This window comes from Lolium rigidum, chromosome 6 (genome assembly GCF_022539505.1).
Source record: "Lolium rigidum isolate FL_2022 chromosome 6, APGP_CSIRO_Lrig_0.1, whole genome shotgun sequence".
In the NCBI taxonomy this organism is placed as follows: Eukaryota; Viridiplantae; Streptophyta; class Magnoliopsida; order Poales; family Poaceae; genus Lolium; species Lolium rigidum.
Genome location: NC_061513.1, coordinates 195,266,773 through 195,281,349, shown reverse-complemented (window position 1 = coordinate 195,281,349; position 14,577 = coordinate 195,266,773). Strand labels below are relative to the sequence as shown.

At 44.3% G+C, this 14,577-nt stretch overlaps 1 protein-coding gene across 1 annotated transcript; it reads right to left on the bottom strand.

The window, feature by feature from the left end:
- Positions 1-10,174: 10,174 nt before the first annotated feature.
- Positions 10,175-14,379, bottom strand: LOC124665773 (putative ubiquitin-like-specific protease 1B). The gene is made up of 9 exons (XM_047203151.1): positions 13,591-14,379; positions 12,382-12,458; positions 12,180-12,273; positions 11,974-12,072; positions 11,460-11,546; positions 11,253-11,372; positions 11,058-11,161; positions 10,831-10,903; positions 10,175-10,706 (listed from the first exon to the last, which is right to left on the bottom strand). The coding sequence occupies exons 1-9, from the start codon at positions 14,308-14,310 to the stop codon at positions 10,644-10,646; spliced, it is 1,437 nt and encodes a 478-aa protein (XP_047059107.1). The 5' UTR covers positions 14,311-14,379; the 3' UTR covers positions 10,175-10,643.
- Between the last annotated feature and the right edge of the window lie 198 nt (positions 14,380-14,577).

The following is a 14,577-nucleotide window of genomic DNA, read 5'->3' as shown; positions in this document are numbered from 1 at the left end:
AGACACCATGAGTATGAACATCCTCAAGATAGTCCTTGGAATTGAGTTTGATTTTACGATACCCCAAACTCAAATCAAATATGGGGATGATAGCATATCCATAAAGGAGATACTTCCTGACTGCAACACGAACAAAACTAGACATCCCTTTAAGAAGGATCAAGTCGGATAGAGCTTTTGTCCTTCAACTCTCCAAGTTGTTTATTAAGCTCAATCAACTAGTCCAGGGTGTCCAGTACAGTTTCTTGGAGAAAGGAGTAGTTCACAGAACTAACTTACTCATGAACTCGATAACACGGTCATGTGTCAACATGGTAATACTTCTAGAATACAACTAGACTATCACGAACCACCGGTATATCACTAAATTCAAGAGGGGATCTTGCTTTACGAAGCAATACGATATGGTCTCGAGAGCTTTGGCATTAACCAAACTCTTTGACCGAAAATGTGCGTCTGAACAAATGGACTTGTCAGCACAATCAAACTTCGCTTAGTAATTGGCAAACCAATTATGCTAAGGATGACACAATTGTCCTTGGATTTCGAAGCAATAAGAATTGCTAAGAAAATCTCGGATGGCCACATCAATACGCACACCCCAACATTCCCAAGCACGGACAGCTCGGAGGAAGGGCGAGTAAAGATATGTAAGAGCATCACTTCATAAATAAGGCCATGATACAAAGCATGATCTCATAATCTAGAAGAGGGTGATACTCTAAGGTAGAACAGAACAGAAGCTAACGAGGCCTCTTAATCTGCGGATTACAACACTTTGACCAAGTCTTAGAAATAGACAAGGTACTGGAGTTTGTTTCTCCTAAAAACCCAAAATGAAATGTCTTGAAGAACCACAAGAGTAACATACATTGGAAAACACCAATGCACATTTAGAACTTGTCTGCTAACTATCATACAAAGGTTTGGAAGCAACTAAAGAGGAAGAACATGACCATGAATTCTGATCAGAATTCCTGAGAGGTAGATGCACAAGATAACACTTCGTCAAACTTATGCTGAAAAGGGAGGTGTGGCAGAGTTATAGACATAGATGAGAGAATCACAAAGAGCGTTGTTGTCGTGATCTAGTTGGTTCCATGAAAGAACCTCTGCAGTAGTTGCGGTAGGGAAAGACCTTTATTGCCGCAGTACAACACGACAATAACCACAAGCTTGAAGAATAGTTTGATGTGAATTTAACCATCCCAATGTAATGTTTGAACATTAACACCAGTGTTCAACGGCATGGATCTTGGGTTAAAGGCCAGCTATATGTACTAAGATTCGTATACCAGAATCTAGCATAATTGGGGACCTTCGGTTCAAGTCCAACGGTTAAAACCCGAGAAAGAAGTAACTACTAGATGAGTGACACACATGACACTTCGAGGTAGTATTCACAGTGTAGCATCTAGAAGCAATGCATAGCTTCCAAACTACCCAAGCAAATAAAAAGGAGGCATCCAAGGCGAAAGGAAACCTCGAAGCCTAGAACAGAATTTTGTGGAACCCCAAACTAGAGAGATCATGATGAAAAGGAATCTCTCTTTTGAAACAAAACAAAACAAAGAGGAAGCACAGAACACACATGACTCTAGAGAAATCTGCACTAGGTCAACTGGTTTAGAAACAACATGTCCTTGAGGCACCTAAGTTTGAAAGACTAGAAGAGATAGAAAAACTTTCAAATCAACACAAGGTAAGGCACCTTAGAATTAGAGCGATACCAGATAAGGAGTAAAAAGAAGCCTAATTAGATTTTCGTAAATACTTTTAGCTTTCAAATAGTTTTCGCAAACACTAGACTCAACATCGACCAGTAGAAAGGGCTTCCTACAGACAGTCCTGCTCTGATACCAAAACATGTGGCACCCCCGAGATCAGGGTTAGACAAATACCAGATCTTCGTCTGACATAAGCCTAACCTAGAGCTCGAGAGACTACAGTGAGAGAATCGGTAACATAACAGTGACTCTACGACTCAAGAAGTAATACAAGCTCATAACTGAGCGAAGAACCAAAACATTACAAGCAGAGGTCACTGACCTGATATACATCAACCAACGGAAGCGAAGTTATGCTATTAGACATAGCAAGATAGCAAAAGGCCTAAGAGCCCAGGACCATAACGGTGACATCCCAGCCCATAGATTCCAAGCTGCCACTGGGAACCCCAAGCTACTAGTCGATGTCGACTATAACCCACCGTCTGTTGGAGCGCTTCTTCTGAAACAAAAGCATGCAAAGCTGAGTACAGGGACTCAGCAAGACTTAGTACAATCTTTTAGCAAAGAGGGTATGCCGGCTTTCTGTGGAGCTTCTTTTGCGTAAAGCCAGTTTTCCTTTGTAAGACAAGAGAGAGGAGAAGTTCAACTACTCAGAACCTTTAAACGGGGATAAGAGAGCGACATCTCTATCTATATTGATCATCATATTGTATCCACCAATCTTCATCATCTCGATCCACTATCCTCGGATCACCCCCTCAACACCCGGAGAAGGTATCCGTAAACACACATTGGTTACCAAGTTTTACGATCAGGTTAAAGTTCTCTATGATCTCCACGTCCATTCCCAAGTCGTCCGTAACCGTGGACACGGATTTTCGAAAAGATTCATAACCCTGCAGGGGTGCACAACTTTACCCACACGTGCCAACCGACTCTTAATGCCAGATCATAAGCTCTCTTCCTTGGAAAGCCGGCAGAGGGTGGCTGACCGCGACCTTTACCTTACTGTCGCCTAGACCATGAGTCACGCAATAAGGATTGTTCCGCCGTAACGGGTCAAGTCCCGAAGTCGGTCCTTAAGGATGTGAGCCGAGGTGGGTTTCCCCAGAGGCCGCAACCCCCAGCCACCTAGACCACGCTTACCTACCTGTTATGTACCTTTTACCACAAAGCAGAATGCAATGCATATGTCCAGATAACGCGCAAACTATGTGACTCATGGAATCGACTAGGCAAGTTAGTGAGTCGAGAGGGTACCATAATAGGGCCTCGTGTGGTTGTACGCTCGGTCTTGGTTCAAGAGGCGAGAACTCGGTTCCTAGGGTTGGCAGAAACGAAACAACCCACCACATCCCAATGTGGCCTCTCGTCTGAGCCTTTAATCATGTTTATCAACATCTCTATACTTACCACGTCAACCTGTCATGCTAGTTTCACTTCATTGTATGGCTCCAGTCCGAAGACCGGAGTAAATAGCGTAACAGACTAAGCATGGCTAAGCATAAAGATATAAAGGCTCTAGCGATGCACACATGCCAAACCTAGTTATGCTAGGCACAGTGGATCGGGGTATTTGAGGCTACAAGGATGGAACATGCAATAGATAGGGTAACTCTACCTATCGATAAAAGACATTTGAATCGTATGCAATATGTAGGAACCAGAGTAAAAGCATTTCGAAATCAGATATGAACCAGGTTAGGGCTTGCCTTTGTCCCTAACAAACCGAAGTGCATCTTCGATAATCTTGTACTTGACTTGTTTGTCGGTGGGCAAATATTAACCTTCGGTGTTGTCGATCTTCATCGTCTCGGACTCGTGCTCTATCGGTCGCAAAGAAGCAAATACTAGAAAGAGAGAAATAACAATCAACACATGGCATCGATGCAATGCGCATACAAAGATGATGATATGACATGTTAAAGGTATGGAAACTAACCCTAATACATCATTGTCAAATTAAATGGAATTTGAATGCATAAAACATTGCATTTCGATGACTTCCATCAAGTGGTGTTCCGTTATTCTAACAAAATTGTTAATTGAAGTTGTTTAACTATGCATGATGATACCATAAGTATATAGGTTTCATTTTTCTGAACATTTTAACATATTATACACATTTTTCTGATTTAAAATGAAATAGTTATGAATTATAAGTTTTGTTCATTTTCTGAAATTCCACTAATTACTAAAATTCTACATAGGGGCCCGCTGTCATATTTTTATTCTTTATCTAAAATTCTGGAAATGATTAAATTTCTGACGCCGGGACCCACCTATCATGATTTATTATTTAAAAAAAATACAAAACAAAGAAAAAGAAAAAGAAAAGCCACCTAGCCACCAGGTCCCACCGGGTCAACCGCCGGTGGTTGACCACGGCAGGCCTGGCGCCGACAGCGAGCGGAGCCGCCGCTGCAGGGCGTGCCCGGGCATGCTGCCAGGCGCGTTGGGACCGCGCCGACGCGGGTGACCATCTCGTGGTGGCGCCGCCACTTATTGGCCGCCGGAGCAGCACCGACGACGAGGCCGAGCGGAGCCCGACGGTGGCGCACGACGCGACGGCAACACAGGGCAGCAGGGGGAGGGAGGAGGGGCGCAGAAGCACCAGCAGCTCACCAGGAGCGGCATGGTAGGCTCAGCGAGGCCGGGAGAGGCCTGCAGGCGCCGCGGCGGCCGTCGGCGTGCTCGCCGGCCGCGGGGAAGACGAGGTCGTGGCGGCCGATTGGAGCCTCCCCTCATCGATTCCTTCGACGGGGAGGCGCAGCAGGACGAGATGGAGCTAGTGGCATCGTCGGTGGGGCTCGCCGGAGCGCGGAACGACGATGGGGTGTGGTGGTCGGGCGGGGCTAGGGTTTCGGCCTCGCAGTGATAGAGAGAGGGAGTGATAGAGAGAGAGGATAGGGACGAGGAGCGCCGTCGTGGAGGACTTATTCCCACCCAAGGGCGGCGAGCGGCGGCGCGAATCTCTTCGGGGATCGACGACGCGGGCGGCCACACGCAGCTGCCTGTGCGTCTGTAGGAAGAAGACAAGGAGATTTTGCAAGGAGCCCCCTGGCCTTTGGGGATTTTCCTGGAAACTTTAAAACATAGCCAAATTCAATTGTATTTTTTGTTTTGAACACTTTTGAAACCCAACAAAATATCTCCAGACTTTGCATAACTATTTTGTGGCCTTCTTAAATATATGAGAGAGACCACATAACACTATTTTGTAAGTTTGAATCCATTTGAAAATAGAGAAAGTACTTGGGAGTTAGGGTTTCAACTTTATTTGAAAAGCAAAATTTTCTTAGTTGATTTTATATGATGCTCATGAATGCACAAATCAACTCCTAATTAGGTTTAGCAAAATAGGGATGTTACAGTGCTCACGGGAACTCATGGAATGGGAGCGCTTAACTTGTTGGAAGGAGGCAAAGAGACAACAGTACTTGTGAACTTTTATTTTCACGGGAGGATAAACTTTTTTTTGTTTGCATAGACATGTCCCGACTGTGAATATACAATGGACGGATAGGGACTGAAAATCGTACGGCTGTGATTAGTACGCGATGTGGCTAGGCTGCATGTTGAGAAAGACTACTTAAATGACCCTCTAGTGGGGTTTTGCTTTATAAGAGATATAGATTTCCATGTATACATAGCACATGATGAATAGAAGCAACTTCAAAAGTAATGCAAGTGGCAAAGAAGTGTAATAGTGCACAATGAAAATAGGATGAAGGCATGAGATCAAAAGATGGCTTGGCTTGAATGGCTAATTGTCCCTGATCTTCTTCAAAGATCTTCAAATCCTTTCTCTCCTTCAAACCTTAAAAGGATGAAGAAGTCAATTAAAAATGGTGCGGCAAAGGAGAAGCAAACTTACGAGCTCAAGCCAACAGCTGCATCGAAAGGGACAAAAGCTAGAGGTTGCCCATGGGAAGGCTCTTCTGGTGCAGTTTCAGCTAGTTTTGAAGTACTCGAGTCCTCTTCCTCGGTCTTCCTCTTTCTTTTTCTATTATCTGGGGAACTCGCAGAAGCAGGATGAGAGTGCGTTCGGGACGAGTCAGAGTCGTGAGCCGATGAATTCGCACTTTTTTCATCAAATTCCGCGGGTTCACTCTCGCGAAGCGAAGCCTCCTAGGAATCATCGGCAACAATTGTCCGCTCGGGTACTTCCCCATTTTCAGGAACAGGCGGAAGGGAGAAGATCGACTTGTCTTTCTACACAAATAGGTTGCGAGTTAAATTGTGAAAGGTAAGTTAGGCACAAAAAATAAGTAAAATTTCGAGAAGGGAACTTACAGCTGGAAGGGCGTGTGCACCACTGAATTGCTTCACGCGGCAAGATGCGGGCACTTCATCCTTCTTACTAAGCGAAGTAAAGCAGCGGACCAATTTCTCCAAATCTTTGACAGGAATATCCTTGGATATCCTTGCAGTGTGACCAGCGCTAGAGTAAAGCCATAGAGGACCCGACCGAGCTTGGATAGGTTGTACACGAATCCGCATGAAATGTGCTAGTATATGCACACCCGACAGCTCTTTTCCTCGAGTATTCTGCAACTTCTTAATCTGCTCCATCTCTGTAGCTGCAATTTCTTCCGAAGTAGCTTCGGCATCCCAATAATAACGCCTCGGGATTTCATGCGACATGTCAAAAGCACATGTTCCTCGATGCTGAGGGCATCCTTTAAGCGCGGCCATTTTTCTAGCATTTCGTATTGGTTGTCTTGCATTTCTAATAAGTTCCTCGATGCTGAGGGCATCCCAATACTTCTTGCGCCAGCCTTGGACCGACCCGGCAAATTTCAGATCAAAATAGTCGGCTTCAGGCCGAACGTAGATGCAGACACCACCTACGTCATAGATGGCATCCCTCGAGTTGTTGCACCGGAGACATAAGATGCGTTTCCACAGGCCCCAATGGGGGTGGATGCCGAGGAAGCATTCGCAAAGAGTAATAAAAATGGAGATATGGAGGATGGAATTGGGAGTTGGCTGGTACAGCTAAATCCCGTAAACGAAAAGGAGTCCCCGGAGAAACTCATGAACAGGCATGGAGAGGCCGCGAAGGAGGAAATCAGTGAAATTACGCGATATCCTTTGGGCGGATTGGGGGTCGCTTCGTCCTCGGGAGTCTTCATCTTCTCTTCATCAGTGAGCAACCCCAGTTTCTTCAGCTTCCGGTGCTCTGTTGGATTGAACTTCGATATGTCCTATCCGGACACTTTCTTATTTTCCACCGACTCAGCGCCGGCGATGCCGGCGGTGTTGCTCTTGACGCGCTTTGACCTAACCATTGCGCCGGAGGGAGAGCTAGGGCGCGAAGCGGGAGCAAGGAGCAGAGTGCGCTGGTAATGGTGAAGTGACGGCTTTGTGCAGCGGAGTGAGAAGGGAAAAAAGTGAGGCACATGGATTACCTTTTAACCTGGAAAGCGAAGCAGATCGTTCGTTCAATGGAGAAGAGATAATGCTAACCCTATACGTGGAAAAAAAGTAAAAAATATTTTTTAAGTTCCACATGGAAGTAACGGAGTTACTGCACGCGTGCCGGGTGCTTCGGAGGACGTGGCAACCCCACTAAGTGCAACGTGGGGGAAGGACGGTTATACTGGACCTACAGACAGTGGTCCACTGACAGTCACAGTCTAAAGAGTCGACATCGCACCATCTTCGTTAGCACTGACGTCAGGGGCAAGAAAATCTTCAAGTTGACGAGACAATATAGGATGCGCGGCATGAATTTTGGAGCCTATGTCCAGCTGCAAGCATCCGATCATAGGCTCGGGAGCTACTCTTATCGGGAGCATTGTTCATGCTCCCGATAAGATGCAAGATAGTGGAAAAGTATGGAGTCGATTAAAAGCAAGTTGAGCCTACACCCAAGTGCAAACACTCGGCTGTAGCCTCGGGGGCTACTCCCATCGGGAGCGCTGGTCGCGCACCCGAAGAAATTTACCAATATAGAAAGAGCAATACAGGAAGTCAATATAGATGAATCCGAAGAATTTCGGCGGTGGGAAGACATCTTCGAGTTTTATAAACTCGTCATGTACTCCAATCGGAAGCGTCAAGATTTTACTCAATAAAATATAGTAACTCGAAAATATGGTGCAACCCGGAGAAATGGAGCATTCCATCAGCTAAACAAAGGCACTCGATAATATATTCTTAGAGCGCGTCCGCTATAGTAAAAACTCTGAATGTCGTGACTTGTAAAAGGTTCACGAAGGTAAGATCCCAGGATCCGTCATGTGTGGTGTGACATCGCACCCGAATGCGCTCTCCCACTTTATCAACATCAACATATGTGAAGAAAATCTCATCAAACACGTTGGGTACCCAATAACTTAGCTGGAATTCAGTTTTCGATAAGTCTGAATGCGGCACGTCCTAAATTACGCCAGTATCCCAGGTTCGAGTCCGGGGACTCGAACTTGAAGTAGGTTTATACGGATTTGCTACAAGAGCAATTAACTGGTACCTGATCCGTCAGATGAACCAGCCTCATTTATCAATATCCATGTACAATATAGATGTCGAATAAAAATAGCGTCTTCATGGACTCGGAGTATTTGCAAAAGAGATGAAGGATGGAGATTTTACCCAGTTCTACAAATCGAATAAAATCTCGGGAGCTACTGACATGGGTATGCCTAATGAACATGTCACATGTATATCCCTGGTTTATGTTTTCAGGTATCTTAGGGGTTGAAGTACGCCCCGAAGGTTTTGAGGCTCATGAAGCCGAAGATATGCGGTCTAAAGGAGTAGAGTCAATATAGAGAAACTTGTAGCAATATATGAAAAGACCCAACGTGGCTCGATGTTTGTATACTTGTACATCACGAAAAGTCTCGGCTTCGCCTCATATATAAGGACGAAGCCGAGGTCGAAAAAAGGATCGATTATTGTTAAACCCTAGCCACCGTTTTTTTCTTGTTAGGCGTTTTTGTTTGTCTGACCACCTTCAAGTTTTACTTGTCATCTACTTCAACGAAACCCTAAGCCTACAATCTGTAGGCAACGAAACTCTAAGTATACAATATGTATGCATTGACGAGTTAATACCTCGTCACTACTTTTTACAATAACTCCACATTCGGCTGTTATGTTTTTCACTCTATTACAATAACTCCATAGTCACCGCCTATTTTATCCGCTGTTGTCCTCCTGCAGTAGCTTTTGATAACAACACTACACGAAAAATCATGTAATCTCCACGATTTCCTTTAACTGATTAATCAACGGAGTTGTCCCATCACGGGCGCGGCGCCGCATCTTCCTAGTAGTAAATTGTATTGTTAGAGCCATTTCTGCTCGCATGAAGGATACCAATCACCGGCGAGAGGGGATATTCCGCAACTAGTTGCGCCCGCACCCCATTTTTGTTGTGACACTTTCAAGTTTCCAAAAAATGCAAACTAAAATTCTAGACATACATTGTGTTGTGTCTTGTGCATCTGTGAAGTTTCATCCAAAAATATGTCAAAATGTGGCCTACACAAAAAGAACAAATGATCTGTAAATAGTACGTGACATTATTTACGTACGTCTTCTCTTTTTTACACAGGTCACATTTTGACATATTTTTGGATGAAACTTGATAGATGCACAAGACACAACACAATGTATGTCTAGAATTTTAGTTTGCATTTTTTGGAAACTTGGAAATGTCACAACAAAAAATGAGGTGCGGGCACAACTAGTTGCAAATGAGAGTTTCCCATCACCGGTTATGAAACTGTCTAAGTGATGCAATCTGACATTCTGACAGGACCCATGCCCCATCGAGCGTAATTCCTCCGTTCATGGTTTCTGGGTAGACATCCTCTGATAAAAAAAAAAAGTAAGTGACCACGTTCTCCCTTTCTTTCTAGCTGGAAAGGAAAACATCTCAGGGTTTAAGCACTCCATTATTGTTTATGATTTCGTACCAGTGCTGTTTACGGTCTGACAAAACAACATACTGGCATACAAAAATGGCAGTGACAGCTCGGAGTTACAATCTTGCCCGGCAATATCCACAGGAGGAAAAAACAACGCTTGGAAGAACATTTGGTTGGTTCTTCATCAGTCATCTCACACATTTGCTTCTTCATTTTACACTCTAGCATACATTTTCGGCATAATCAGGTGCATTTCAACTGATTGGAAACTCCAAATGGAGGCTGGGACCCAGGGAATCATTTTCGAAATTCATAAATCATATTCACAAGTTTCACAATATTCTGAAAAAAAAAATCTGCATGTAGACAATATTGTATACCACAAGCATGCAAAATACTTTGTACTATAGGCTACACAAAAATGACAGAAGTGTGAATATGAGTATATTGAACTGTGCACATTTTCAGAACTCCAAAATTTGCCAGTCATTTTTGTGTGGCCCAAAAGCTATCATTGCGAGAAACATACCAGCCTCCCAAGCACGGAGGCCTACTAGCATATAAGAAAAGGAAAATAATTAGAAGATGGTTGCGTCCCACGAAACTGTAGCTGCACGGAAGCAGATCATACAATCATAACGTACCGCTCACAGGCTGGATGCCTACAATGGAACTTACATCACGCTATAATGCGACAGCATACTACCCAAAGTCTATACCCAACCATTAAATACGAGTTCCAACGACACCCCGTCTCAAATCTCAGTGGCTCTAACAGCCAGACATAAACCACGTTTGGCAATGCCTTTCTGTCCGCCAATGGCTAGCTGTCAGCCAATTGTGCTAATGCAAGCAAATCTGAAGGGCCTGGAGCTTTGATCGTTGCATAATGACTGTTGCATAATGACTTGCAACGGGGTAGCTCCGAAAATCGTTGCATTCAGCACTCCAGGAAAGGCAGCTGCATTCTATTAAATACATTACTAGCCGCTGGTTTGAACATTCCTTTTACCTACGATGATGCCCTTCTTTATCCAGCCCTCAAATCCAATATTTCCTTGGCAGTCCTCCTCCGGAAATAAGGCATGTCTTTCTATCAAAGACAACACATTCGAAACACCATTTTAGTTCATTTAGCATGTAACTTTGTTTAAATTCTGCTAAATAGTAAATACATAATATGCATCAAAAAAAGGTAAACCAGAGCGCATTAGTACCTGTCCAAAAATAAGATCCATATCCCTGCTGTAGAAGTCAATGTATTTGAGCATGAACATGCCACAATCCCATCTAAGATAACAAACAACTTAGTAAGTACTAGTACACTATGTGGGAATTTGTAATTTTCTCTAACATCAAGGAACATTTCATGAAGCCCCCTTTTTTAGAGACCTAGCTTACTGTACAAGGTCAAGCAGAGAAACCATGAAAGATAAGAAAGTACCCATTCTCCTGCAAAGGAAGATTTTGGACTCCTTCCTGCTTCCATGAAAGAACATCAATCTCGTTGCCACTCTTTTCTTTTACCTCATCCACAAGATACCTGGCCTGGTAGAGGTGGAAAAGGATAAAGTTGACTCTGATGTCCTGAACAGAGAATAATAGGAACAGCTGGGTGAGGGATGGGGATATCACTTACTAAGAGTTTCAGGGCCTTCGTATCCATGCTGCCAAGTGAATCCAGATACTGAAACTTTTTGTCCCTTATGTTGATGACTGCTAAACACCAATGCACTTCCTTGTGTATGGGAACAAAAATCTGGACAAGGTAAGTAGTTCCAATTAGAAGGATAGTCAAATCACATGACAACTAAAGCTTGAAAATAAGGACCATAATATCATTTACCTTATCACAATCAATTAGGTTGTACCCTAACTTCCTTTTGGTCGTCCATCTCCTAACAGCCTTATAGTCATACCCACCATTGATCAACTGGCAACAGAAACATGAGAAAATTATGAGGTTGGCTAATTTGTTCTGGTGGCATAAACAAACTATTATGAGAAATGGTTAACGAGAAAGTGAGCTAGGTACAATATATCAATCTTCTCCGCCAGAAAATGCAATGAGATCAGTTGATACTACGAGTAAGGAATCTAATAATTGAATGGCATTACACCCAATGACCAAACCATACTAAATAAGTGCAAAATTCCAGTAAGGGCAAAAACACAATAATCATACAAACTAATAAAAAATTGGAAGAAAAAAGAAATTAGGACGGAGAATGCACACCACTAAGCAATCACATAGAAACTACTTGAATGTAACTCTACACAGGGTTCAAGTAAAGACGATTGCAAGCAAAAGCAAGGCCATGCCAAAATGATGTAACAAGTCATTGGACATAGTAGCAGACCTTCTTGTAGAAAAAGGTGTTGAAGAAGTGACATTTTACAAACTTGTTAGGCTCTTTCAGTTCCCGCTCTTTCAGAAGCTCAAGGTACAAATTTATGACCTGAAAATAATCAGGAACAGTTATATGCTAATGTCAAATTCTATATGCTTACTCTGAAGCCCAAAAAGAGAGAACATATAAACATATAGCAGAACAAAAAAGAATACCTCATCATTTAGCCAGTCTTTATCATTCAAGCACTGCAAGATCTCTCTTGTTATGACAATATTTGAAGGTTCGTGCACAGATAATGTCTCACGTCTGGAAGAAAAAGACAGACTTTAGACTGTGCTAATTAAGCTTGATATTTCAGCACAAGAAATGTGCTTACAGCCTACTGTGTCTTAACAAGAGGAAAAGAGGCAACACCTTTTCCTGCCACCAAGAGCATGACGAACTCTGTCCTCATCCTCAGCTGTTAGAGGAACAAACGGTTCAGGCACCTCCTGAAACACATGTGAGTACAGACATTAAGCATCAAACAGTGGAGTACATCTCTTCAGAAGGAAGATTATCCACTAGTCTCGTTCTAACATTTAGCTTTGTTTTCTCTTTTCTGTTAACTGCAGTGCAGTTTTAGTATTCGGAAGCAAACACATGAAGTGCCTTTTTCCATTTTCCACTTTCAGTGCTAATGACATGGCAAAATCCACAGATACCATCCAAAAATACTTTCCGAAGAATGCAGGAACCAGAAGGAGCTCAGCAACCTTTGGTAGGTTGTAACACTTTCAAATGATGGCAGTAACAACCAAAATTATTTTTGAGCCACATTTTACGAAAGAGAAATATCTCCTCAACAGACAAGTTAGGCCCCGTTTGGTAGCTCTGTATATTTGAAGTATTTTGTGAGTACTGCAGTTTTTGGAAATATTGCAGTTTAAAATAATTTGAGGTGTTTGGTTCTGGCTAATACTTCAGTTTTAGAAACTGTAGTATTACTAAAACAGTGGATTTTTGAAGTATTGATGCAAGCAAACCGCCTACTAGTTGTCTTTCTCTAGAGCTCCTCTACGGCAAGCCGGAGTTATTCATGCAAGCAAACCGCCTACTAGTTGTGTTAGTGCACTAGGCAAAACGTATGGAGTAATTGAGCTAGTAATAGTTGCACTCCTCTAGGCTCAAGCTAGCTGCATGTGAGTCGGTGTGTAAGTGTAAAGTTCTATCCTTGAGACAAAATGATTACTCAAGCGTCAAAACTACGGTAAAACGGAAGTTACCAAACGCATCACAGTTTTGTCAAAAACTGAGAAAAACTAGTGTTTCAAGAAAACGAAGCATCTCCTTGCCCGGCATTCTAATACTTTGGTTTTGCAATACTTGAGTTGTAGGAAAACTTTGTTGCCAAACTAGGCCTTAACTCTGACATGTCACCATTGTTTTGTTTTCCTCATCAAACATGAAACTAAGAATGAGAGACTATGGTAAAAACTGTTTTCTTGCGTTTTTTATTGACAGGTTAGGGCTATGCATGCCAAGCAACAAATGACATTGTTCAGCTCTTGGCATTGTATCATTCATTCATTATACGATTCATTTATGATAAGCAGATAAAAGGAAGATGGATAGAATTTGTACCTTTTTGTTGGGCGTGATCTGCGGGAGGACCTTCGCGAGCTGCTCAAGCCCAAGTCTCTCTTTCTCAGCGAGGCGCGTCTTAAACTCAAGTTCCCTGATCCTGGGATCACGCTGCCGGTTGGACGCCTCGAGCAGCTCCTTGTACAGAGGCACCTTCCCCACTACCACCTTAGCCTCCAGCTCGTCCTCATTATCTTTGTCGTCGTCCTGCTCTATATCCTCCCTGTCATCGATGGTGATCACCTCAGCGGCATCTTCAGGCCCTCTTGGCGCATCAGCAGCAGAGGGAGTAAGCGGCGGCGGGTGGCGGTCGACGCTCTTGACGAGCTCGAGGTACTGGTCGAGGCCGCGATCTTGGGGTGGCGGGGACGAAGAATCCCGCGATGGATTGGAGTTGGAGCGGATATTTCCGCGGCGGAAGGCGCGGCTGGCGCGTTGGGGCGCATGGAAGTTGCGCGGGGGCTCCGGTGGCTGGGGGCGGCGGCGGCGGCGATGGGGGAGCGAGGAAGATGGGGAGGAGGAGGTGGAGGCGGTGGCGGCGGTCGAGGAAGTGGGCCCCGGCGCGGCCGAGGGGGGCGGGGAGGGGAGGTGCGAAGACGAGTAGAGAGGCGGAGGAGAGGAGATTGGGAGGGGGGGCGCGAACTTGGGCCTCTTGGAGGGAGGTGTAGGGGAGGGCGGGCGTTGGTCGGCGGAGAAGCGCTTGCCGGTGAGGGCGCCCATCGCCGGCGGCGGAAACCCTAGGCGAGCTATACCTGCCTTCCTTCCCCTGGCTGGTTTCAGATCGAGCAGCACAGCACAGCGTGGCTTCGCCGAAGCGGGCATTCCATCGTCATACTTTTCCTTTTATTATCCCATCATTTTCGAGTACCTGCTGCGGCGCACCACGTTTTTATTTTCCCTTTTAGGCACACCATTCGTAGGACATTTTGCTCAATGAAGAACTGCTATGTACAAGATGGGCCGTCAACCCTCAACCGTCCAAGGGCA